The sequence below is a fragment of the Haematobia irritans genome, chromosome 2 (assembly GCF_050003625.1).
Source record: "Haematobia irritans isolate KBUSLIRL chromosome 2, ASM5000362v1, whole genome shotgun sequence".
NCBI lineage: Eukaryota > Metazoa > Arthropoda > Insecta > Diptera > Muscidae > Haematobia > Haematobia irritans.
Genome location: NC_134398.1, coordinates 6,601,488 through 6,625,253, shown reverse-complemented (window position 1 = coordinate 6,625,253; position 23,766 = coordinate 6,601,488). Strand labels below are relative to the sequence as shown.

At 25.2% G+C, this 23,766-nt stretch overlaps 1 protein-coding gene across 4 annotated transcripts in view; it reads left to right on the top strand.

Annotated features, from left to right (window-relative positions):
* The window catches only part of Shawl (Shaw-like), a 95,829-nt gene that overhangs the window by 69,860 nt on the left and 2,203 nt on the right, over window positions 1-23,766 (top strand). For 2 of the 4 annotated variants that reach the window (XM_075293224.1, XM_075293223.1), the window contains exons 6-11: window positions 421-987; window positions 6,402-6,698; window positions 6,791-7,000; window positions 11,874-12,075; window positions 12,535-12,699; window positions 16,176-16,280. In XM_075293224.1, the coding sequence (XP_075149339.1) occupies window positions 421-987; window positions 6,402-6,698; window positions 6,791-7,000; window positions 11,874-12,075; window positions 12,535-12,699; window positions 16,176-16,280 (1,546 nt within the window). The remainder of the gene's footprint in view (window positions 1-420; window positions 988-6,401; window positions 6,699-6,790; window positions 7,001-11,873; window positions 12,076-12,534; window positions 12,700-16,175; window positions 16,281-23,766) is intronic. The other 2 variants (XM_075293225.1, XM_075293226.1) reach the window with 2 other exon arrangements.

The window sequence follows — 23,766 nt, the reverse complement described above, 5'->3', positions numbered from 1 at the left end:
AAGAAGATGTTTCAACGAATTTATATTATACAGATACAGATTATGGTGTTGGATGGCAGAGACCATCGAAATATATGCAAATTCAAATTCTGGAGTCCTGTCTCCAAGAGTTTGAAATGTACGAATCTCCTTTTGAGAATTGATATTTGCAAATTGATTTATCTTTTAATATTTGACTTTGAGTATGGCTAGTGTTTTAAAGTGCTTGATGTAATTCTAATGCTTCTAAGGACAACCAACCATTGAATATCCTTCGATATTTCTATGTGATGAGACAAGGACAATTTCCGGGAACCAAGTGGAGTGGACATTATGCTTTTATCCTTACTTACTAAACTGATTATACAATTTGTAATTTATTGTAATGTCTTGTTTAGCTCTAACCATGTTATGGGACTTTTGGTCCTTGTGTCGTTGCAGGTGGTCGCCAGTATGTCCGTATTTTTCATATTCGTTTCTGTGATATCTTTCTGCCTGAAAACTCATCCGGGTTTTCGTGTAGACTTTACACCCACCAATAGCCAACAAATATCAACAAGCATACCGACCATACCTCAGCACTCAGCCACAAGCACCAGCACCACCAATTCCATATCCGCCACAGTGAATAGCATGCCGCCCACAACAGATGCATCCAGTGCCAGTTCCACCCTGCGTCATCTTACTACAAATCAGTATGACACGTCGATGAAACCCACATTCAAGGTCATCAACTATACGCACCCTTTAGGGGTTGGGGGGAATTTCAGTTCGGGCCTGGTGACACCCATAGCCACATTTAGCCTGGAGAAGGCAGCTCGAAATATTGAAAGGACTCGTCGTCAATCTTTGGACGAGAATGGGGACAATGTAAGCTTGAATTCCGTTGATGATGATACCCATATACATGGATGGCATCAATCCTTTGGCCAACCGCATGAGGCATTTTTCTATGTGGAATTGGTGTGTAATGTTTGGTTCTTTTTTGAGGTCATCATACGTTTCATAGTAAGTTAAAAAAAAAAAATACTCAACACAAATATCAATTACACAAATTAATTGAATCCATTAAGTTTCTAATTGGATCAGCTAACTCTATACCTACACAGACAAGAAATCAATAAATTCGTCCATTTAAAATTTTGATTGAATCTCAGAAAATATTTTATTAACAAAATTGAATGATTTAATTAAAATTTTAATCAAAACATATATCTATAAAACAAATAAAGTTGAGTCCATTAATTTGTATATTAATTAAACTATATTAATTTTTTACTCACACAGAAAAAAATATTATTTTTTCCAATTAAATTTTTAATTGAATTTAACTAAATAATCTATAATCTATATTTGACTCACATAATATTTTTATCAACATAAATTATTAGAACCAATTATTTTACATTTAACATTTAACTAAATTCTTTCATTTAAAATTTTAATTGAATTTCAGAAAATATTTTATTAAACAAATTAATTAATTAACATTTTAATAAGCCCAAATTAATTTTATACCCATACAGAAAAAGTATCCAGTTAAAATTTTAATTGAATTTAAAAAAATATTACTAAATTCTTTCATTTAAAATTTTAATTGAATTTCAGAAAATATTTTATTAAACAAATGAATTAATTAACATTTTAATAAGCCCAAATTAATTTTATACCCATACAGAAAAAGTATCCAGTTAAAATTTTAATTGAATTTAAAAAAATATTATATATAAAAATATATATAATTCAAATAATATTTTTATCAACACAAATTATTAGAATTAATTATTTGTAAATTTGTAATAAATTTTATTAAAAAAATTGAATGATCCAATTAAAATCAAAACAAATATTTATAAAAAATAGAGTTGAGTCAATTATTTTTTATATTAATTAAACTATATTAATTTTTTACTCACACAGAAAAAAATATTATTTTTTCCAGTAAAATTTTTAATTGAATTTAAATAAAAAATCTATAATCTATATTTGACTCAAATAATATTTTTATCAACATAAATAATTAGAACCAATTATTTTTTTTTAATAAATAAATATGACACAGAAGATAATTGGCAAAAATCTTACTAAATTCATTTCATCATTCAGAAAATATTTTATTAAACAAATTAATTGATTCAATTAACATTTTAATCAGCTCAAAATTAATTTTATACCCACACAGAAAAAGTATCACTATATTTTCCCAGTTAAAATTTTAATTGAATTAAAAAAAATAATATATAAAAATATATTTGATTCAAAATAATATTTTTATCAACACAAATTATTAGAACCAATTATATTTGTAATAAATTGTTTACCTACGCAGAAAAAACATCACTAATTTTTAATAGAGTTAGAGAAAATATTCTAAATTTTAATCAACACAAATAATACATAGAATTTAATTTACAAAAATCTGACTAAATTATTCCATTTAAAATTTTCATTGAATTTGAAAAAAATATTTTATTGAAAAATTAACTGATTCAACTAAAATTTCAATCAGCACAAATTAGTTTTTACCCAAAACATAATTAAAATGGGAAAATTTTGTTATAAAAAATTAATTGAGTCAATTAAAATCCTATCAATACAAATATCAATAATAATAATTGAGTAAATTAATTTTTAAATTAATTAATTTTATATTTTTACTCACATATCACTAATTATTTCCAGTTAAATTTTTATACAATTTAAGAAAATAATCTATAAAAACATATTTGATTCAAATAATATTTTTATCAATACAACTTATTAGACCCAATTATTTTTTTTATAATTTTTTTTACCTACACACTAAAAATATTAATAATTTTTGATTGAATTTGAGAAAATATTCTAAATTTTAATCAACACAAATAACACACAGAAATTAATTAGCAAAATTCTCACTAAATTCTTCCATTTAAAACTTTGATTGAATTTGAGCAAATATTAAAAATTCAATAAAAGTTTTAATCAGCACAAATTAGTTTTTTACCTACAAAAAAGAAAAACACAATAAAAATGAGAAAATTTTGTTATAAAAAATTAATTAAGTCAAATTAAATCCTATCAATACAAATATCAATAATAAAAATTGAGTAAATTAATTTTTGAATTAATTAATTTTATTTTTTTTACTCACATATCACTAATTATTTCCAGTTCAATTTTTATACAATTTAAGAAAATAATCTGTAAAAACATATTTGATTCAAATAATATTTTTATCAATACAACTTATTAGACCCTATTATTTTTATAATAAATTTTTTACCTACACAGTAAAAATATCAATAATATTTGATTGAATTTGAGAAAATACTCTAAATTTTAATCAACATAAATAACACACAGAAATTAATTAGCAAAATTCTCACTAAATTCTTCCATTTAAAATTTTAAATGAATTTGATGAAATATTAAAAAAAAAATAACTGATTCAATAAAAATTTTAATCAGCACAAATTAGTTTTTTACCCATAAAAAAAATAAACATAATTAAAATGAGAAAATTTTGTAAACAAAAAAAATAATTGAGTCATTTAAAATACTATCAATAATAAAAATTGAGTAAATTAATTTTTAAATTAATTAATTTTATTTTTTTACTCACATATCACTAATTATTTCCAGTTCAATTTTTATACAATTTAAGAAAATAATCTTTAAAAACATATTTGATTCAAATAATATTTTTATCAATACAACTTATTAGACCTAATTATTTTTATAATAAATTGTTTACCTACACAGTAAAAATATCAATAATTTTTAATTGAATTTGAGAAAATATTCGAAATTTTAATCAACACAAATAACACACAGAAATTAATTAGTAAAATTCTCACTCAATGCTTCCATTTAAAATTTTGATTGAATTTGAGAAAATATAAAAAAAATTAACTGATTCAATTAAAATTTCAATCAGCACAAATTAGGTTTTTACCCACAAAAAAAAAAAACACAATAAAAATGAGAAAATTTTGTTATAAAAAATTAATTGAGTCATTTAAAATCCTATCAACACAAATATCAATAATAAAAATTGAGTAAATTAATTTTTAAATTAATTAATTTTATTTTTTTACTCACATTTCACTAATTATTTCCAGTTCAAGTTTTATACAATTTAAGAAAATAATCTATAAAAACATATTTGATTCAAATAATATTTTTATCAATACAAATTATTAGACCCAATTATTTTTATTATAAATTGTTTACCTACACGTTAAAAATATCAATAATTTTTAATTGAATTTGAGAAAATATTCTAAATTTTAAACACACAGAAATTAATTAGCAAAATTCTCAGTAAATTCTTTCATTTAAAATTTTGATTGAATTTGAGAAAATATTAAAAAAAATTAACTGATTCAATTAAAATTTCAATCAGCACAAATTATACCCACAAAAAAAAACATAATTAAAATGGGAAAATTTTGTTATAAAAATTAATTGAGTCAATTAAAATCCTACCAATACAAATATCAATAATAAAAATTGAGTAAATTAATTTTTAATTTAATTAATTTTATTTTTTTAGTTACATATGACTAATTATTTCCAGTTCAATTTTTATAGAATTTAAGGATATAATCTATAAAAATATATTTGATTCAAATAATATTTTTATCAATACAACTTATTAGACCCAATTATTTTTATAATAAATTGTTTACCTACATAGTAAAAATATCAATAATTTTTAATTGAATTTGAGAAAATATTCTAAATTTTAATCAACACAAATAACACACAGAAATTAATTAGCAAAATTCTCACTCAATGCTTCCACTTAAAATTTTAATTGAATTTGATGAAATATTAAAAAAAATAACTGATTCAATAAAATTTTAATCAGCACAAATTATTTTTTTTACCCACAAAAAAAAACATAATTAAAATGAGAAAATTTTGTTAACAAAAAATTAATAGAGTCATTTAAAATCCTATCAACACAAATAAATTTGAGTAAAATAATTGTTAAATTAATTATTTAATTTTTTACTCACATAGAAAAAATATCAAATTTTTTTCGAGTTCAAATTTGAATAGAATTTAAGAAAATAATCTATAAAAATATATTTGATTTAAATAATATTGGAACCAATAATTTTTTTAATACATTATTTACTCACATAGAAAAAATATCAAATTTAATCAAAACAAGCAACACTTAGAAATTAATTGGCAAAACTCTCACTAAATTCTTCCATCTAAAATTATAATTTAATTTGAGAAAATATTTTATTAAAACAATTAACTGAAACAATTAAAATTTTAATCAGAACAAATAAGTTTTTTACCCATACAGAAAAAAATTGATTATTCTTATAAAAAATTAATTAACATAAATATCTAAAAAAAATAAAATTGAGTCAATTAATTTTTAAATTAATTAAATAAATGTTTAATTAAATAAATTTTTAATTAATTAAATTTTTAATTAATTAAGTTTTTATACACATAGAAAAAATTTCACTAAATTTTTCCAGTTAATTAAAAAAAAAAATAATTTATAAAAATATATTTGATTCAAATAATATTTTGATCAACACAAATTATTAGAAACAATTATTTTTTAATAAATTGTTTATCTACATTGAGAAAATATCAATAATTTTTAATCGAATTTGAGAACATATTCTAAATTTTAATCAACACAAATATCACACAGAAAAACACACAGAGAAAATATTTTATTAAAACAATTAACTGAATCAATTAAAATTTTAATCAGCACAAATTAGTTTTTTATCCATACAGAAGAAAATTTAAAAATTATTTTATAAAAAATTAATTGATTCAATTAAAATTCTAATCAACACAAATATCAATAACAAAAGTAATTGAGTCAATTAATTTTGAAATTAATTAATTCATTTATATTTTTTACTCACACAAAAAAATGTCATAATTTTTCCACTTAAAATTTGAATAGAATTTAAGAAAATATTTTGTTTCAAATATTATTTTGATCAACACAAATTATTACAACCAATTCAGTTTTGTATAAATTATTTACTCACACAAACAAATATTATAATTTTTGTATTGAATTTGAGAAAATATTCTAAATTTTAATCGACACAAATAACACAAAGAAATTAAGTGGCAAAAATGTGACTAAATTCTTCCAGTTTAAAATTTTAATTGAAGCAAATACTCTGTTAAAATTAATTTTAAAATTTTAATCGTCATTGAATTTCAGAAAGTATTTTTATAAAAATTTAATTGATTCAATTATAGCTTTAATTTTTATTTATTAATTTTTTAATTTGATCAATTTTTTTTAATTGTTCATGATTGTAGATAAAAGACTACTTATTTGTACCCTAATGTATAAGAATATTGTTCGTAATAACTTTTGTGTGTATTTTGTTTCTTTTCTCTCAACCTTCCTCTCTCTCTCTCTTCCTCTCTTTTAGGTATCTCCCAATTTATGGCAGTTTGTGAAATCCCCTGTCAACATTATTGACTTTGTGGCTACGTTAAGCTTCTACACAGATGTCATGCAACGTATGGGCGAATATACTGGCCTATGGGAGGCTTTCTCCATTGTTCGCATTATGCGACTCTTCAAATTAACCCGTCATTCACCAGGCCTAAGGATTTTGATACACACATTTAAAGCATCTGCCAAGGAGTTAACCTTGCTGGTATTCTTCTTAGTTTTGGGTATAGTATTCTTTGCCAGTTTGGCATATTATGCCGAAAAGCTTCAGGTAAGCCACTTCACATATATTTAGCTTTTCGATTACGATTCGATATTGAGAAAAACACGCACAAAAATATGTTCATTTCCCGTATATTCCAGGATAATCCGGAAAATCAATTTAAAAGCATTCCATTGGGTCTATGGTGGGCCATTGTGACAATGACTACTGTGGGCTATGGCGATGTGGCGCCAAAAACTTATCCTGGGATGTTTGTGGGTGCCTTGTGCGCCTTGGCTGGTGTGTTGACAATAGCTTTACCCGTACCTGTAATTGTTAGCAACTTTTCCATGTTCTATTCACACACACAGGTGCGTATGAAATGTGACACAAAACCCCTTAGACACACACACACACTCACAAAATAGCCCCAAATGCTCAAAACAGATCTACACACACCAACAACACAACTAACTTAAATAAATTGTGAACCCTTTTGTGTTTGAAAGTGTCAAGGGTAGTCCTATGAAAAAGGGTACCTCTCTACAAATGTTCAAAATATGTTTATGGCTTAATTTTTTTGTTAATGTTAAAATATGACGACATTAGTATTTCAATTATTTTAAGAGAAAATTCCTTTGTGAGGAGAATAGTAAAATGTTTAGCAAGACTTTGTATATTTTTAAAGGATGAAGTTATTCCATCTCTTAAGAGTTTAATCAGAGAGAGGAGAAGAAAAAGAGTTTGTGTGGAGGAATAAAATTCCTACAAAATTATGAACTTAAGCAAGGACATAATTACACGAAGGCACGTATAAACCCCAATTATCTTGACCATACTTAGGGTGATTCAGAAAAGTGTATGGTAATAAAATTACTACAGTTCGCATTGCCAAGATGAGACAATTTTAAAAGTTATGCCAAGAAAGAGGATTTACCAATATTCCGTACAATTAAACTGTCAAATGCAAAAATATAATTGTGCCGAATTTTAAGTGGATTGGACTTAATTTGTGCACTAGGCTTTGATCACAAAAATGTGTTTACAGACAGGTGGATAGACGGACATGGTTAGATCGCATTATTGCCAAAGATATCAGTACATTCATGTTTTACGTCCAAATGAATGAATTGCCCATAGGTTCACTTAGACTATTCAGTCCATTGCGACATCACAAGCACGGTTGCCACAGTTGGTAGAATTCTACCAAAAATGTTAGACTTTTTAATGTTTGGTAGATTGGTAGAATTCGTAATGTTTTGGTGGATTTTGCAAAATATTCCTCTCCAGCTAAGGGGTAAATCAATTTTCTATAGAAAAATAAAAATTTTTGACAAGATTTCCTAAAGAAATAAAGTTTTGACAAAATTTTGTATAGAAACAAAATTCTGATAAAATTTTCTATTGAAATAAAATTTTGAAAAAATTTTCTATAGAAATAAAATTTTAAGCAATTTTCTATAGGAAGAAAATTTTGAAAAAAATTTCTATAGAAATAAAATTTTGACAAAATTTTCTATAAAAATGATAATTTTTCCAAAATTTTCTATAGAAATAAAAATTTGAGAAAATCTTGTATAGAATTGAAATTTAAGCAAAAATTAAAATAAAAATTAAATTTTGAGACAAATTTTAATATATTCAATATCTTTAAAAATTTTAATTTTCATACTAATTACAAATAATCAAACACTTCAAACTACGAATTTTTAAAATTTGGTAGATTTTTGGTAAAATTTTAAGGGGTACTTCAATTTTCTATAGAAAAATACAAAATTTTGACAAGATTCCCTATAGAAATAAAATTTTGACAAGATTCCCTATAGAAATAAAATTATGACAAAATTTCGATAGAAATAAAATTTTGACAAAATTTCGATAGAAATAAAATTTTGACAAAATTTTTATAAGAATAACATTTTGACAAAATTTTCTATAGAAATAACATTTTGAGCAAATTTTCTATAGAAATAAAATTTTTACAAAATTTTCTATAGAAATAAAATTTTGAGTAAATTTTCTATAGGAATAAAAATTTGACAAAAATTTCTATAGAAATCAAAATTTGACAAAATTTTCAATAGAAATTAAATTTTGAAACAATTTTTAATATATTCAATATCCTTAAAAATTGTAATTTTCGTACTAACCACAAAAAAAAATTACTCAAAAAGATCAAAATACGAATTTTTAAAATTTGGTAGATTTTAAATTTAAAACTTTAAGGGCTACTTTAATTTTCTATAGAAAAATACAAAATTTTGACAAGATTTCCTATAGAAATAAAATTTTGACAACATTTTGTATAGAAATAAAATTTTGACAAAATTTTCTATAGAAATAAAATTTTGAGAAAATTTTCTATAGAAATAAAATTTAGAGAAAATTTTCTACAAAAATAAAATTTTGCGAAAATTTTCTATAGATATAAAAATATAACAAAAATTTCTATAGAAATAAAATTTTCTATAGAAATTAAATTTTGAGAAAATTTTGTATAGAATTGAAATTTTGGCAAAATTTTCAATGGAAATAAAATTTTGACAAAATTTTCTATAGAAATAACATTTTGAGGAAATTTTCTATAGAAATAAAATTTTGAGAAAATTTTCTACAGAAATAAAAATTTAAAAAAAATCCTATAGAAATAAAATTTTCTATAGAAATTAAATTTTGAGAAAATTTTGTATAGAATTGAAATTTTGGCAAAATTTTCAATAGAAATTCAATTTTGACAAAATTTTCTATAGAATTAGCATTTTGAGAAAATTTTCTATAGAAATAACATTTTGAGAAAATTTTCTATAGATATAACAATTTAACAAAAATTTCTATAGAAATAAAATTTTTTATAGAAATTAAATTTTTAGAAAATTTTGTATAGAATTGAAACTTTGGCTAAATTTTCAATAGAAATTCAATTTTGACATAATTTTCTATAGAAATAAAATTTTGAGAAAATTTTCTATAGAAATAAAAATTTAAAAAAAATTTCGATAGAAACAGAATTTTCTATAGAAATTAAATTTTGAGAAAATTTTGTATAGAATCGAAATTTTGGCAAAATTTTCAATAGAAATTCAATTTTGACAAAATTTTCTATAGAAATAACATTTTGAGAAAATTTTCTATAGAAATAACATTTTGAGAAAATTTTCTATAGAAATTAAATTTGGAAAAAATTTGTAATATATTCAATATCTTTAAAAATTGTAAAGTTCGTACAAAAATAAAATTTTGAGAAAATTTTCTATAGAAATAAAAATTTAACAAAAATTTCTATAGAAATAAAATTTTCTATACAAATTAAATTTTGAGAAAATTTTGTATAGAATTGAAATTTTGGCTAAATTTTCAATAGAAATAACATTTTGACAAAATTTTCTATAGAAATAACATTTTGAGAAAATTTTCTATAGAAATAAAAATTTAACAAAAAGGTCTATAGAAATAAAATTTTCTATAGAAATTAAATTTTGAGAAAATTTTGTATAGAATTGAAATTTTGGCAAAATTTTCAATAGAAATTCAGTTTTGATAAAATTTTCTACAGAAATAACATTTTGAGAAAATTTTCTATAGAAATAAAAATTTAACAAAAATTTCTATAGAAATAACATTTTTTATAGAAATTAAATTTTTAGAAAATTTTTTATAGAATTGAAATTTTGGCTAAATTTTCAATAGAAATAACATTTTGAGAAAATTTTCTATAGAAATAAAATTTTGAGAAAATTTTCTATAGAAATTAAATTTTGAGAAAATTTTTTATAGAATTGAAATTTTGGCAAAATTTTCAATAGAAATTCAATTTTAACAAAAAATTTCTATAGAAATAAAATTTTCTATAGAAATTAAATTTTGAGAAAATTTTCTATAGAAATAAAATTTTGAGAAAATTTTCTATAGAAATAAAAATTTAACAAAAATTTCTATAGAAATAAAATGTTCTATAGAAATAACATTTTAAGAAAATTTTCTATAGAAATAACATTTTGAGAAAATTTTCTATAGAAATTAAATTTGGAAAAAATTTGTAATATATTCAATATCTTTAAAAATTGTAAAGTTCGTGCCAACCACACAAAATTAATCAAAAACGTCAAAATACGAAGTTTTAATACTTAGTAGATTTGTGGTTAAATTTTAAGGGTACTTCGATTTTCTATAGAAAAATACAAAATTTTGACAAGATTTCCTATAGAAATAAAATCTTGACAAAATTTCCTATGGAAATAAAATTTCGACAAAACTTTCTATGGAACTAAAATTTTGGGAAGTTTTCTAATTAAAATTTTGACGAAATCTCCTATAGAAATAAAATTTTGTCAAAATTTTCTATAGAAATAAAATTTTGAGAAAATTTTCTATAGAAATAAAATTTTGAGAATATTTTCTATAGAAATAACATTTTGAGAAAATTTTCTACAGAAATAAAATTTTGAAAAAAATTTCTATAGAAATAAAAATTTGTATAGAAATAAAATTTTGAGAAAATTTTCTGTAGAAATAAAATTTTGTATAGAATTCAAATATTGGCAAAATGTTCAACAGAAATTAAATGTCTTTAAAAAAATTAATTTTCGTACGAACCACAAAAGGTTAATCAAAAACTTCAAAATAATATATTTTTTTTTAATTTAGTAGATGTTTGGTAATATTTTTTGCACGAGTGGCAACCTTGATCACAAGTGGTTATCTTCTCTCTTACTAATGAGTACTGCCCGATTCTATGGTAAACTCATTGGCAAGGGCCCTCTTTCCTGTAGCCGAGCACCACTTGCATTGACAGACAGAAATGTCACCAGCATTACTGAGAGGGGATAATCCACTGCTGAAAATGTTGTTGGTATTCACTCGAAACTGGGATTGGACCCACGATCCTATGTAAACAAGGCGGATATGCTAACCACTCAGGCTCCCATAGCTTTAAATGCAAACCCCTTAAGGAAATATCTTACAGGAATAAATCTTTTCAAAATTTAATTGGAAAACTGTTGGCAATATTTTCCCTCCATATCAACAGTAAAACGCAATCTTGTATTGATGATAACAGGAAATAGCAATAAATTCCTCCTTTCATCCACTGAACCATTTATCTCTCACCGATATTTGGGCTTAATGACATTTTCTATAATAAAAATAACCTAATCCTAACTTTTACCTTCATCACGTTTAGCTCTCACTAATTTATTGTGTTCGTTTTTTTTTATTCTTAAATTTTCTGTTTTCGTTTTTTTGTAGGCTCGCTCAAAATTACCTAAACAACGTCGAAGAGTTTTACCAGTGGAACAGCCTAGACGTAAACGTGAGCAAATACCACCACCTAGAGGACGTACTCAAGCCTACAAGCAGACATCATTGACCCCAGGAATAATGGCCACAGGTGGTCCAGTTCATACCCATAATCCTATGCTGAAAGAGGCTTTCGCTCCGGCTAAAATTGGTAATGCCTTTTTGTTTGCAAATACTCAAAAAAAAAAAACATGACCCCTCTCATGACACTCTTAAATATGAGATACCATCTTAAGTGTCTTGATGATAATTGTAGTAGAGCAAAGCAAAAAAAGGCTGTGTTGGCGTCCCTAATTTGTTGCTGTTGCTTCCTATCCTTTTCCCTTAATCCTTTTTTTTGTGGTGTTGCAGGGCTATGAAACCATTTTAACGCAATAACCCCACGTTCGTAGAACTCATTAATTTTGGGGTACTCGTTTCATAGCCCTTTTCCCCTCCATCCATTCATTTTGCTTTCTATTGAAATATTGTAATAAAATTAAATCGATGTTGATGTTGATTTATGGTTTTCTTTTATAAATCCGTTTCCTCCCAATTTTTTTGTGATTTCTGTTTTTTGTGGTATTTTTTTTTGTTTTATTTTTTCATTTCGTTTGAATTTTAATGTTAGAAACACAAACAGAGAGCATGAATGGTGTAAATGTTAATGGTGTTAGTATTATAGAACGACCACAAAATCCCCTATCCGGAATAGTTAAGAATAACACTAGATCGGCAGAGACATCGATACAGACATCACCAATGGCTTTGAGAACGGGTCCATCCGTAATTAGCTGTAAGTAGAGCTTTGTTTTTAGTATAAAAAAAAACAACAAGAAGAAAAACTATGCACACGACACTTACTATGACACATAGACATACACAAGCTCTCCCAAGGGCATTCACATAGATAGATAATAGGGTGTACTGAAATACTCATTACTTACTTAGTTTACCATAGTTACATTTACATGGTCATTCGAAAGGGATCATCATGGAGAAAATTGTACTAAAAAACTACCAAACAAAAAAATCTTATTTTGCAAAATTTTATTTCTATGGAAAATCTTGTCAAAATTTTGTAGAAAATTTTGTCAAAATTTTATTTCTAACAAAATTTTTTCAAATTGTTTCTATAGAAAATTTTGTCAAAATTTTATTCCTAAGAAATTTTTTGTCAAAATTTTATTTCTATAGATAATTTTGTCAAAATTTTATTTCTATAGAATTTTTCGTAAAATTTTTATATCTATACAAAATTTTCCAAAATTTTATTCCTTTAGAAAATTTTGTCAAAATTTCATTTCTTTAGAAAATTTTTTCAAATTTTTTTCTATAGAAAATTTTGTCAAAATTGTATTTCTATGGACAATTTTGTCAAAATGTTATTTCTATAGAAAATTCTGTCAAAATTGTATTTCTATAGAAAATTTTCGTAAATTTTTTTTTAGAAATTTTCGTCAAATATTTATATCTATACAAAATTTTGTCAAAATTTTATTTCTATAGATAATTTTGTCAACATTTTATTTCTAAAGAAAATTTTTTTTCCAAAGAATATTTTGTCAAAATTGTATTTCTATAGAAAATTTTGCCAATATTTAATTTCTATAGAAAATTTTGTGAAAATTTTTTTTCTATAGAAAATTTTAGAAATTTTCGTCAATTTTTTTAGAAATTTTCGTCAAATTTTTATATCTATACAAAATTTTGTCAAAATTTTATTTCTTAAAAAAAATTTGTTAAAATTTCATTTCTGTAGAAAATTTTGTCAAAATTTTATTTCTGTAGAAAATTTTGTAAAAAGTTTATTTCTATAAGTTTCGTCAACATTTTAATTCTATGGAAAAATTTTAATCTATAGAAAATTATGTCAATTTTTTTTCTATAGAATTTTTTTTTCTAAAAATTTTATTTCTTTTTTTTCAAAGAACATTTTGTCAAAATTTTATTTCCATAGAAAATTTTGCCAATATTTAATTTCTATAGAAAATTTTGTCAAAATTTTATTTCTATAGAAAATTTTGTTAAATTTTTATTTCTATAGAAAATTTTGTCAAAATTTTATTTCTAAGAAAATTTTGTCAAAATTTTATTAAACAGACATTTTTTTCAAAGTTTTATTTCTCTACAAAATTTTTTCAAAATTTTATTTCTGTAGGAAATGTTGTCAATTTTTTTTAACTTTGTCAAAATTTTATTTCTATGGAAAATCTTGTCAACATTTTGTAGAAAATTTTGTCAAAATTTTATTTCATAATTTTATTTCTAAAGACAAATTTGTCAAAATTTTATTTCTATGGAACATTTTGTCAAAATTTTATTTCTATGGAACATTTTGTCAAAATTTTATTTCTATAGAAAATTTTGTCAAAATTTTATTTCTAAAGACAAATTTGTCAAACTTTTATTTCTATAGAACATTTTGCCAAAATTTTGTTTCTGTAGAAAATTTTGTCAAAATTTTATTTCTAAAGGAAATTTTGTTAAGATTTTATTTCTATAGAAACGTTTGTCCAAATTTTATTTCTATAGAAACTTTTGTCCAAATTTTATTTCTATAGACAATTTTGCCAAAATTTTATTTCTATTGATAATTTTGTCAAAATTTTATTTCGATAGAAGATTTTGTCAAAAGTTTATGTCTATAGAAAAATTTTGTCAAAATTTTATTTCTGTAGAAAATTTTGTAAAAAGTTTATTTCTATAAGTTTCGTCAAAATTTTATTTCCATGGAAATTTTTAATCTATAGAAAATTATGCCAATTTTTTTCTATAGAAATTTTTTTCTAAAAATTTTATTTCTTTTTTTTCCAAAGAATATTTTGTCAAAATTTTATTTCCATAGAAAATTTTGCCAATATTTAATTTATATAGAAAATTTTGTCAAAATTTTATTTCTATAGAAAATTTTGTTAAATTTTTATTTCTATAGAAAATTTTGTCAAAATTTTATTAAATTGACATTTTTTACAAAGTTTTATTTCTCTACAAAATTTTGTCAAAATTTTATTTCTATAGAAAGTTTTGTCAAAATTTTATTTCTATAGAAATTTTGTTAACACTTTATTTCTGTAGAAATTTTTGTCAAAATTTTATTTCTGTGGAAAACTTTGTCAAAATTTTAATTCTAAGAAAATTTTGCCAAAATTTTATTTCTATAGATAATTTTGTCAAAATTTTATTTCCATAGAAAATTTTGCCAATATTTAATTTATATAGAAAATTTTGTCAAAATTTTATTTCTATAGAAAATTTTGTTAAATTTTTATTTCTATAGAAAATTTTGTCAAAATTTTATTAAATTGACATTTTTTTCAAAGTTTTATTTCTCTACAAAATTTTGTCAAAATTTTTTTTCTATAGAAAATTTTGTCAACATTTTATTTCTATAGAAAGTTTTGTCAAAATTTTATTTCTATAGAAATTTTGTCAACACTTTATTTCTGTAGAAATTTTTGTCAAAATTTTATTTCTGTGGAAAACTTTGCCAAATTTTAATTCTAAGAAAATTTTGCCAAAATTTTATTTCTATAGATAATTTTGTCAAAATTTTATTTCTATAGAAAATTTCGTCAAAATTTTATTTCTTTAGAAAATTTTGTCAAAATTTTATGCCTATAGAAAAATCTTGTCAAAATTTTATTTCTGTAGAAAATTTTGTCAAAATTTTATTTCTATAGATAATTTTGTCAACATTTTATTTCTGTGGAAAATTTTGTCAAATTTTTAATTCTATGAAAATTTTATCAAAATACGAAATTCAAAAACTTTATTCTTGGTGTTGCAGGTTAATCGGACCACCGTCGTATTGTCCAAAATAAAATAAATGTAAAATAAAGTTCCCTTGTTGTGTTCATTGTCCTTTTATATATATAATATGAAATATATCATAGTGTATATTTGTGTTTTTATTCGGTACACCCTAATCTAAATATTATAAATGTCCATGTACATTAACAAGTTCATAAAATCTTCATTAATGTTTTGCTTGGCTGCCTTTTGTTGCTATTCACTACACCCTCGCCAAAATGCTTACTGGCACCGAACAAAACCATGCACACCCACTCACACGCAGACACAAATTAATATACACCCACCCAACCACCTCGTCTACCCCCCAAGAAAATGTCGAATCGCAATGTGTAACAGATTTATCGTCTAAATTGACTCTTAAATGGACTTAATATGAAAAAATACAAATCCTTCTTGTTCATTTTTAATTAGCAACACTAATTTTTGGCTTTTATCCTTCTTTCTGAATATTCTCAGCGGACTTTTTAAGTGTGCCAGCAATGCAAAGTCTGCAGCCAAGAGCAGCCACAACAGGCAATGATTATTTGATGCCTTTGCAGCCAAAATTGTTGGCGCCATTGGGTAAGTACTATATTGTTGTTAAGAGGTTATAAACTTAATAAAAAAAATTACATAAAAATATTGCTGTCTGCCAGATATGCATAGACCGTACAGGGTATACGCATAGAGGCCATTGAATTTAACTCAATATTGTCCTTAGCTTAAGAATGTTAAGATAAATCCCTTTGGTCTTATGTAGAGTAATGCAATTTTTGCAAAACGGCAAATGTTCGATATGAACCTTAGGAACATTGTGAGTAGTATTATGTTTAGCAACATTGTGATGGCTCCATGTGAAAGTGGTCTAAGTCGACAAAGAAAAAGGGAAAATCTCTTTAGGTAACATTGGTTGAAAATCGTCTCTTATAAAAAGTGTCTATTTTTTTTAAGTATACACTTTTTAAAGTCGATTTGGTATATTTAACTCATATCGCATCGTTATTACAACAATTTTTGTTTTTTTTTTGCCTTTCATGTTCATGCTATATAAATCAATGTTATCTTTTAAGTTTATGAACATTGAAGATTTAAGCTATAGAATAAACATATCAGTTGTTATGGAATTTGTTGCAAGCATATGCATGTCAAAACATTTACACTTGTTAGAAAAGCTTATGAAATCTCTGTACTTTATGAATTTGAAAAGAAAATCAAGAAAAATACAAGCATTAAAGGAATTACGGTAGTACACAATATTTACTAAATTCAGTAGATCAGGCAAAAATATTTGAAATTAAGTAGTACGAGAAAAGCTTGCAAAGAACAATTTAGGAGGAGTTTGATTCCCCTCCCTTATGATACAAAAAGATTGAATTGGAGGCAGTCAGCGAATAATGCCATACAAATGGAGAAATCATTTAGAGAAAAAAAGAAAATGTAATGTCCCTCAACATATTGACATATATGTCCTAAACTAGTTTATGAACATTATATACTTTTCCTTAAAAATAATGTGCAAAAAATGTGAGTCCCAAACATATAATTTCTACACCGAAACATATAAAAAAAACATTATTTTTCGTCCGTGTACTATAATGTTCTCAAACGAAATATGAACCTCCTAAAAGTATGCTATGATAATTCTACATTATAGATATAGCGGGATAATCAAATCAATTCAATTTCAAGGTGTGACTTCGGATGAATGGAAATATATTAGATCTAATTAAAACAACTTTTATAAATGCATTAAATTTATGTTTGTTCTTTAAGAAAAATATACCATTTAAAATACGTAGTAGAACGAAATATGCACGTTCACAAAGCAGACGGGCCATTAATTACCATTGCTTCATTCTCGGTTATGATAATCAGCGCCTCCACTAAACTACGAAATAGACATTCGATCATTTATCTCAAACAATTAAATTTTTTTAAGGGTGGGTACCATCGTGGTGCAATGGTTAGCATGCCCGCCATGCATACTAAGGGTCGTGGGTTCGAACCCAGTTTCGACGAAACATCAAAAAGTTTTTCAGCGGTGGATTATCCCACCTCAGTAATACTGGTGGCATTTCTGAGTGTTTCAAAGCTTTTCTAAGTGGTTTCACTGCAATGTGAAACGCCGTTCGGACTCAGCTATAAAAAGAAAGTCTCTTGTCATTGAGCTCTCTGCCGAAGTTGTAGATCTTTGAAGTAAGGCAAATTTTTCTTAAAATAAAGAAAAACATTTTATATGAATTATATGAAAAGATGATGTACAGTGGGAGAAAAGATGATTCAATTTGTAAGAGGAAATTTCCCAAATGTTTTCTCCATAAGGAGTTAGCATAAAGGGCCCAAAATTGAGTTATCTCTCCCAGCCAGATCTATACTAAAGGCTGTGGATAGGTTCATTCGCCCGAACCGAAACATGTACAGTCCAGGCGTGTATAGATTTGTATCTGGCGTTTTCTTTTCAATGGCTCTATTAACCATGTTCCTTAATCTATATCTGTCCATAAAGCTCGAATAATAATTGTATAATTAGATATAATGCATTTGGACGTCAATTGTCTGTTTCGGTATCAGGCTAACATGTAATATAACATTTTTAATTTAAATAAATCGTCTTTAACTCAACTGACATATTGCAATTTTAAACTAAAGATAAAATCGCTTTAAATATAGGCTAAGACTTATTTTAAGGATTTGCATATTTGGTTTAAAGTTTTTTTTTTTTTTTTTAACATTAAGAACACTGTTTTTACTTTGAAGTACTTGCCATAATTTGAATTTTAAATTGGAATGTGTTTGTACATGAATACCTTTAATAATATATCGCAAACAGAGAAAAAATTCGATGATTTTAATTTTATCGATCCTAGATTTAAAGCCAGGGAGGTCCGTCAAAGATGTCTTTATTTGAAAGAAGCCGCATCTTTGGCTCGGATTCAATACCAAAATCCTTAAGGGAAATTCAAAATCTTTGGAGTAAACTTTTTTTTGAGTGTGAGCATGAAATATCGGGCTAAGGTGGCTACTAAGTTCGATTTTAACGATTTTAGCGGCTAAACTCGAACTTATTACCCACCTTTATACTATAATGCTCACAAACGAAATATGAACCTCCTAAAAGTATACTATGATAATTCTACATAATATATAAAGCGGGATCAGGGTCCAAAAAATTATTAATTTTTAAATTTGGTCCGAGGATGGGTCCAAATGGAATTTAGTTGATTTTGGTCCATTTGCGTTAAATTTGTAATTTTTTTTTAAATTTTCTATAGAAGTAAAATTTTAACAAATTTTCTATAGTAATTAAATTTTGTCAACATTTTGTACAGAATTTAATTTTGTATAAGAAAAAAAAATGATGCAAAAAATTTTTATAGGAAGAAAATTTTGTAGCAATAAATAAAATTTTGAAAGAATTTTCTATGGAAAAAAGATATTGGCTAAATTAAAAAAAATCACAAAATTTTCTATAGAAATGAAACTCTGACAACATTATCTATAGAAATAAAATTTTGAAAGAATAAAAAAAATTGTATAGGAAAAAAAATTGACAAGAAATACAATTTTTACTAAACTTTCTATAGAAATGAAATTTTGACAAAATATCGTTTAGAAATGAAATTTTGACAAAATTTCCTATAGAAATAAAAGTTTGACAAAATTTCCTATAGAAATAAAATTTTGACAATTTCCTATAGTAATATAAGTTTGACAATATTTTCTAGAGAAAAAATATTTTGACAAAAATTTTTATAGAAATAAAATTTTGACAACATTTTCTATAGAAATAAAATTTTAACAAAATTTCCTATAGAAATAAAAATTTGACAAAATTTTCTATAGAAATAAAAATTTGACAAAATTTTCTATAGAAATAAAATGTTGACAAAATTTTCTATAGACATAAAATGTTGACAAAATTTTCTAAATAAATGAAATTTGGACAAAGTTTTCTATAGAAATAAAATTTTGGTCAAATTTAACTTTTAAATGCTATTGTGTTTTTGGAAAAAGGGTTCGCTGGTACGAATTTTGATCCAATTTTTGTTGGTCCAAAATAAAATTTCGTTGTGGCAAGGCTGAGCAGGAACTCACATAAATTAAATTTCAAGGAGTGACTTCGGATGAATGGAAATATATTAGAACTAATTAAAAAAATTGGTTTTACGATTCCATATAAATATTTTAATTAAAATATTTTTAAATTGGAAATTTAATTGAGAAAGTATTGTTTATACACTGTTAGAAAAATATGTTTTTCATATGTTCCGATATAAACAAAATGTGTTTCGGGCACAATTTTTAAACACAATATTTTTAAGTGCAAACATGTAATGTTCCTAAACTAACACATGTTAGAATATATTATGTTTGGGGCATGAATGTTTCATAAAAATAGTATGTGTGAATGTAAACATATATAAATTTACAAGTTTCGAGTAAACATATATATGTTGTGATACTTTATGCAGAGAGCGACAGAGAGAGAGAGAGAGAGTTAGTACAGAGAAAGAAATAGAGATGGAAACCGGGAGGGTTGAATAAAAAGATATCAACATAACACAGCCAGAGAATGAAATGAGAGCAATTTCTGTGAAACCGCTTGTATGTTGTTTCGGAAAACTGTTTCATGATAAGGCCAAAAATTTAATATGCTTAAGTCTAAATATTATATAATTTGAATATTAGAATGAGTATTCGGAATAAAGAGAATAGACATTCGGAACCAAGAGAATAGACATTTGAAAAAAAAACAGCATATTTGTATTACAGAAAAAGATGCGAAGAACTCAAAAATTTCGTGGAAGTGAAAATTATGTGAGGGAATGAGCACAATCTTCTTTGGAGAATTCTTCCAAGCATATACTATTTTTGGACTTTGGAGTTCGCTTCTGTAACTTGCTTTGCTTAGACGTTTGTTATGGCACTTGAGCCTCCGAAGAATCTTTGTGCAAAGTGTTTTAAATCACTGCATTCGCAAAAGTTCGTAAAGTGTGTTATTTGCAGTAATAAATTTCATTGCTTTTGCTCTGGAGTTGATGATCATACTGCATTTGATGTAGTTAAAAAAGTAAAAAATATCGTTTTTAATTGTAATGACTGCTTGCGTGTATCCAAAGATTTGGTTGCCTCAGTCTCTCTACTTGCTATGGAAGTAAGAGAGCTTAAGAGAACGTGTTCTATCTCCATTACACACTCTAATACATTTGGAGGCAATTTGTGTAATGCTTCTTCTTCTTCAAATACTGGTTTTTCTGCTGTCTCTGTTCCTCCTGCAATTGATGTTAATGTGCAATGCTTACCACCTTCTGATGTACCAGTAAATGTAAATACTCAACCTGTGCTTATTTGCAATGATGTTATAAATAATGCCGCTATATTGAATGATAATGAATTGAGTTCTCACATCATCAATAACAAATCTCTTGATATCGCTGTTAATAATAATATACCTACAAACAATTTTGGTTGGGTTAATGTACCTTCAAGAAAGTTTCGGAAAAAGGCTGCTGTAATTGGTTTAAATGAGAATGCGGATTTGGATGTTGTGGTAAAGAAGAAGTGGGTTCACATTTCATCTTTTAGACCGCATGTAACTGAGCAACAAATTATTGATTATGTGGCAAAATACGCTAAAATTAATGCAACTCATTTAAAATGCTTTAAGCTGGTAAAAAAGACAGTAACTTGGATGAATTACGAGGTATTAACTTTAAATTGGGAATACCACCTGAATTTTATAACGTAGTAGTAGATCCGGCGTTATGGCCTGTTAGTGTGCATATTCGGCCTTTCGTAAATTTTCATCAAGATCATTTGGTTCGTCAAAAGACATAAATTCGTCAAATTTTGCGTCGCTTACTATTTATTATCAAAACATTGGTGGCATGAGAACGAAACTCAGTTCTGTTTTTATGGAAACATCGCAATATGACTATGATGTAATTGTCATTGTTGAGACTTGGATAAATAGCAATTTTACGGATGGTGAAATTTTGGATCTGAAAATGTACAATGTCTTCCGTAAGGATCGAGATGCAAGTAAAACAGGTTGTTGTCGTGGTGGTGGCGTTCTAATAGCGGTCAAAAAAATACTCAAAGTTTCGGAGGTGAACCTAATGAATAATGATACCCTTCTGGATCAACTTGGCGTAATGATTTATGGTTCTTTGGGATCCTTGTTATTAATGGTATCTTATATTCCTCCTGGTTCCTCTCAGTGTTTATACGAAGCCCATGTTGCAAACATCGCTAACTTGGTTCCTGAATGTGAAACTGATGGTTGTGTTATATTAGGCGATTTTAATTTAAGTAAAATTGTTTGGTCCTGTACTTCGAATTCTGAGTTGTTATATCCTAGTAATGTTAATTCAGTTAGTGAAATAAGTTTTATTGATGAAATATTTTCTTTGTCTCTTAATCAAATTAATAGGCACTGTAATGTTTTTGGCAAGCTTTTAGACCTTGTTTTTGTTTCTAATAATATAAAATTTTCGAGTGAAAGATGTGCTCATCCTATCAGTTGTTCAGATTCCCACCATGTCCCAATTTTATTACAAGTTGAGTTGTATTGTTTTCCAAAAGTAGATACTAATCTAGATAATAGTTTTAATTTCAGTGAAACTAACTTTGAGTTAATTAATCAGGTTATTTCGAGTATGGATTGGATGAATTTATTTAGTCAAAAATCTGTTTCTGAAATAATGATATCTTATGTACCTAAATTGAAACGCAAGCATCATAAATTTCCTTGGTACACTCGCGGTCTTAAAAAGTTAAAAAATTTAAGAAATAAATATTATAAATTATTTAAAACTACCCATTCTGTGGAGTATAAGAATATGCACGATCACTATACTCGTGAATTTGTCTTTTTAAATAAATTTCTTTACAAGCAATTTATACTTGATTTTGAGGGTAAACTTCAAAATAACCCCAAATCCTTTTGGCAGTATATTAAATCCAAGCACAGTAATAGTGACTTTCCATCAGTAATGCACTTAAATGATATTCATGCTAACAATCCTGAGTCGCAAGCTAATTTATTTGCTGATTTTTTTAAATCCAATTTCCAGGAATCAGACCCTATGGTTCTTGATCCTATAATCCTTCAAAATGTTTTTCCTTTTACTGGCATTGGTTCTCTATCTTTCTCAGAAAATGAAATTCTTTCTGTTATTTTAAATTTAAAAGATTCTGTGAGGATCGATATTGATGGCCTTTCTGCCGTATTTCTCAAGAATCGTGCCTCTTCCCTTTGTAGTCCGCTTCAGTATATATTTAATTTGTCCCTAAAAACGGGTGTATTTCTAGATAGTTGGAAGATAGCGTCAGTAATGCCAATTTTCAAATCTGGTTTAAAGGGGAATATTGCTAATTATAGACCTATTTCCAAATTGTCAAATGTCTCAAAATTATTGGAACATTTGGTGTGCAATCAAATATCTCCTATTGTTCGTCAATACATTTCAACAATGCAGCATGGATTCGTAGCTAATAGATCAACTGTTACTAATCTACTAGTATTTACTAATTATTGCATAAGAAGTTTTGAGCGTGGTTTTCAAGTAGACACTATTTATTTAGATTTTTGCAAGGCATTTGATAAAGTATCTCATTCATTATTGTTATCAAAATTATCTAAAATAGGGTTTCATTCAAGTTTATTGTTATGGTTTCATTCGTATTTGAGAGATAGACGTTGCTTTGTTGTTATTAATGATACCAAGTCATATGTGTATTCAGCTACTTCCGGAGTGCCTCAAGGTAGTATTTTGGGTCCTCTGCTCTTTGTGCTTTTTCTGAATGATATTTCAATGTGTTGCTCTTTCTCCAATTTTCTATTATATGCTGATGATATGAAAATTTTTTCTAGTATTACAAATCAGCATGATTCACTTTTATTTCAATCTGATTTAGATAGAATTTTGAATTGGTGTAAATTGAACCATTTACCCCTCAATGTATCAAAATGTGTCCATTTAACTTTTTCTAAAAGATCGTCCATTTTAAGCTTTTATTATTCTATTGATAGTCAAGTTTTGGAAAAGGTGGATAGAAAACTTGA